This window comes from Hordeum vulgare, chromosome 1H (genome assembly GCF_904849725.1).
Source record: "Hordeum vulgare subsp. vulgare chromosome 1H, MorexV3_pseudomolecules_assembly, whole genome shotgun sequence".
Lineage (NCBI taxonomy): Eukaryota > Viridiplantae > Streptophyta > Magnoliopsida > Poales > Poaceae > Hordeum > Hordeum vulgare.
In genome coordinates, this window is record NC_058518.1 from 261,566,553 (window position 1) to 261,570,777 (window position 4,225).

The 4,225-nt window shown below is 31.4% G+C and overlaps 1 protein-coding gene across 2 annotated transcripts; it reads left to right on the forward strand.

Moving 5' to 3' along the window:
• The first annotated feature begins 239 nt into the window (after positions 1-239).
• On the forward strand, positions 240-3,934 carry LOC123409379. 2 transcript variants are annotated; one of them, XM_045102311.1, is made up of 7 exons: positions 240-434; positions 521-607; positions 1,088-1,259; positions 1,499-1,653; positions 2,526-2,573; positions 2,692-2,835; positions 3,477-3,934. In XM_045102311.1, exons 1-7 carry the CDS (start codon positions 291-293, stop codon positions 3,849-3,851), a joined length of 1,125 nt encoding a protein of 374 aa, XP_044958246.1. In that variant the 5' UTR covers positions 240-290; the 3' UTR covers positions 3,852-3,934. The 2 variants fall into 2 exon arrangements, with proteins under 2 accessions (XP_044958246.1, XP_044958241.1); XM_045102306.1 differs by having other exon boundaries at positions 242-434; positions 1,088-1,264; positions 1,495-1,653.
• The last annotated feature ends 291 nt before the right edge of the window (positions 3,935-4,225 follow it).

The window sequence follows — 4,225 nt, forward strand, 5'->3', positions numbered from 1 at the left end:
ACGAGAAAGACAATAATGATCAAATATATCAATAAAAGGGGATACATAGATATATAAAATCAAACATTATTGTTGACTATAAAATTATTGAAGATATTGTAACAATAAATTTTTGATACGCCCAATATAATAAAAAAATCTTTAAGATATATATTGATATCCATGTGTCATTACCACAAGACAAAGATATCAAGAATGGGTGTGAGGATGTGAGGAAGACAATAGCATATGTGTCTATAAAAGAGGGTGCATAGATCTATATGGTACGCTAAAAAGTTTGGATTTCCACAATGAAAGAACAACCACAAATTGTAGCAACTCTTCTTGTTGCTTACCTTATTCTAGCTATGGGGGTAAAGGTGAACTCACACCAAACGTGTGAAGAAGAATACTTTCGTGAGATCATTAAGCAACATGTCAAAAGGACCGTTTCAGTATGTTCAACTCATAATTTCGTATTTCCCTTATTTTGAGAAAAATACTTTCAAATTGAAGGAATTAACTAGAAATTGCAAATCAGACAAAATTTGGTGAAGTCTTTGATTGTGTTGACATTGATCAACAACCAACTCTTCATCATGCATTGCTAAAGAACCATTCGCTACAGGTATATTTATCCTCAGTACTTTTCTATAAAAATATTCCTATTTTGCTAGCCTTTATAATTGTTTATTATGTCCTTTCAACCATCTTGTTATTTTATTATGGTATAATCATAGAAAATTACATTACATGTCGAGTGAAGTTACCGCAAACAAATTTTATCACAAAATGTGACATATCCCTAAATTTGTATACATGAACCCACTTCATTTCTAAAAGATATTTATCACAAAATGTGACATATCCCTAAACTATGATTGAAAATGTTGGTTGTATGTCATAAAAGATATATTATTGAAAAAATATTTCAAATATGCATCTAGTGGATTTATGGCATATAGCTCAGATTTGTTGGTAAAATAAATGGTCAAAGTTAGACGTAAAAATATGAAGTGGCCTTGTATTAGTATATGGAGGGAGTATTATAGAAATGAGGTATATTGGATTTTGTTGATTTTGACATTTCTATATTTCCTTAATGCAGATGAAACCAAGCTCTTATCCAAAAGGTTTCCACTTGAAATCGTCATCTTCAGCTAACACAACAAAGTCACACTTGCCTACAGTTGCATGCCCAATAGGTACGGTACCAATATTACAAAGAACTAATGAAGTTGGACACATTCCCATGTGGAGAAATTCTATTGCTGTTGGAGGTGAGGTAATCTTTCTAATTTGGAATAATAATTTTAAATATTTTACATTATTTAAGTTAGATTAATATTAATATTTTTGCATGCACAACTTATTACATGTCCACACGAAGGCTTGAACAATTAGATGTTCCCACTGAATTGATTCATTTACCATGTGGTAGGAGGAAATGTATTTCATATATCTTATTCATAGAGATTTTTGTTAAATTTCTTATAATTGTGCCATCATATGTAGATAGCTGGGATCAAGACCGAAGGTGATATTTATGGTGCACGAGTAACACTTAACATTTACGAGCCACAAGTGAAAGGACATGGAGATTTTAGTTCACAAGTTCTTACTCTAATGCATGGTGAGGACGGTCCTCTTGAGGCCATTGCAGTTGGTTCAATGGTATGCATGATTAAACAAAATGAAAAAATGTGATTTCTTATAGCATTTTTCATGCTGATACTTTTATATTTAGTATGGTCAATTTCATGTACTTTATATATTATAATTATAATATATATACCGTATTATATTTTTTATGTTGTTACTTCTATATTAGTTATGGTCAATTTCATGTACTTTATATAAATTTTTCATGTTGGTCCTATTATATTGAAAATATATTAACTATATGAATACACATGTTACATACATATCAAATCCTTCTGCGAACCTCGGGGGACATATATGGCAAAAAAATTATCAAATAGATAACTATGAATTTTGAAATCTCCTATGTTGATATCATCATGCCAACTGCAAGCTTTAATATATATTAATAAATATATTTTGTTCACCCCTTTCAAACATAGGGCATTCTTGAAATAATAACATAATACAAACTTAGTTTCAAATATCCGGCTGAATCATAGCAAAGGTGAGAGAAGTCCCGTCTACATAAAGTGTAGTGTACTATACTGTTATATACTACACGAGGGACCTGAGTTAAGATTATGCAATTCATCAAGGACAATAAAAAGAGGATCCTAATTGTTTAAAATTCTATGACACATGGATGGAATTCATAGTATATGGTCCCTAGATATTAAGCTTAGCATTACCCTTGTCACATATTTTCTTAGTAGTAGGTCTACCATTATATATATAATATTGCCTCTTATTAGTATTTTAAATAGAAATCTTCATTTTGGACCTAACTCTAAGTTAATTGTTCTCTTTCTACATTATGTATTATTAGAAAGATATAATGGTGATTCTAGACATACATCCTCATATAAAGGCACTAAGATAATTTTTATTGGGTTACTTTTTAGGTATCCAGGCTTTTTGGAGACAACTTTGCTAGGTTCCATATTATTTGGGTATGTATTAAGGTTTATTGAAGGGTGGATCATAATATTTCTTCTGAGTACATCATATCTACAATAAGTATATGAGAAAGAAACATAATACCCTTTGACATTATTTTCAAATGGACAGCTCGGGAACAACAAAAAGTCTTGCATGGATTTTTATTGCCAAGGTTTTGTGCAAACAGTACCTCACATTGGTGTTGGAGCAAGAATATCTCCCGTTTCTACCTACATTGGAAAGCAAGTGGATTTACAACTTATGCTTTTTCAGGTATTTCTAAGTACTTTAAAATGTACCATCAGTTACGCTCAATAAAAATAGCTTTAGCAACCAAAAATATTTTCAATTTCTAATTTCCACCTCAACCATAGAACCATTCAAATTTCTCATTTTCTCAACTTCAAACCAAGTGTCAATCATCCTCCAAGTGACCCTATTTCAAAACTGATTTTTTACCATATTGTCTATATGGGTTGTTTTGGTATGTTAATAACTATGGAATAAACTTTTGCACCTAGATAATTTCATGATTTCATGGGTTGACAATTTAAGATTTTTATACATATTCTATAAATTGGTTCATTTTCATCTAATTTCATTGACAATCATACATTGTAAGTTAAAGAATCAGTTAAAATTATTTTCTGCCCAAAATAGAAATAATGCTACCATATAGAATCCACAAGTTATACAATTTCTTTAGTAATCACACCTAACAAGCATGTGTTAGGTTCTTCTTTCAAAACAAGTGACATGTCGCGAGAGTTATCAATAAATCCAAAGAAAGTGAGGTCAACGAAAAGTTGGTTATTATTTTCTTCATAATGTGTACTATTAATATATTCTGAATACTAAAGACAATTCAATGTTTTGAAATTTATGTATATTTTAATTCACTTGGCTCTTATTAGGATCCGAAGAAGAAGCACTGGTGGCTATTCTATGATACGAAACCCATAGGATATTGGCCAAATTTATATTTTACAAAATTGAGAGTCAAGGCGAATATAGTAGAATTTGGTGGATATGTTAATGGACCAACAGTTCATCAAGACCCACCACAGATGGGAAGTGGCCATTTCGCAGCTGAAGGGAATGGAAAGGCCGCCTATGCTAGGGATGTTAAAATAGTAGATAGCAGTTACAAAATTGTTGATTTGAACTTCGATAAAAGCTTTGCTTATTCTACAAAACCACCATGCTACACGATTGATTCATTTGATCACAATAGTGATGGGGCACATGTATACTATGGTGGACCTGGTGGTTGCCACCCTTCTGCGTAATAGATTATATGTATTAACTATTTCTCTAAATAATGAAGAGTAAGAGTATGGACAAAGGAAGAAGACAAGCCAATTGTATACCATTCATGGTAGCCATTGATGCAATGTTGTTGAAAACTCACATGCTTAAATTGTTAAAACATCCAATTAAGAACCACGTTGTGATAGGCCCAAACAAATTCAAATTTTGGTAAAATTTTGTTCATTTTTCAGCAAAAACTAGCTGTAAGTTTCAGTTACCATGGGCATATATTGCACCAAACTATCTAGAATATAGTCAACTCTAGGTGGCACAAGTTTATACCATGTGATGATCAATTTCTATTTTTACATGGATATAGTTCCATATCAGTTCAGTCTATATTCCTGACATT

What these genes read in the sequence shown, in the direction of transcription:
- LOC123409379 (XM_045102306.1), top strand. Translation starts at nt 291, where the DNA reads ATGAAAGAACAACCACAAATTGTAGCAACTCTTCTTGTTGCTTACCTT. An exon ending in ATGTCAAAAGGACCGTTTCA is followed by an intron (nt 435 to 520) that starts GTATGTTCAACT and finishes ATTGCAAATCAG; the next exon opens with ACAAAATTTGGTGAAGTCTT. An exon ending in TAAAGAACCATTCGCTACAG is followed by an intron (nt 608 to 1,087) that starts GTATATTTATCC and finishes TCCTTAATGCAG; the next exon opens with ATGAAACCAAGCTCTTATCC.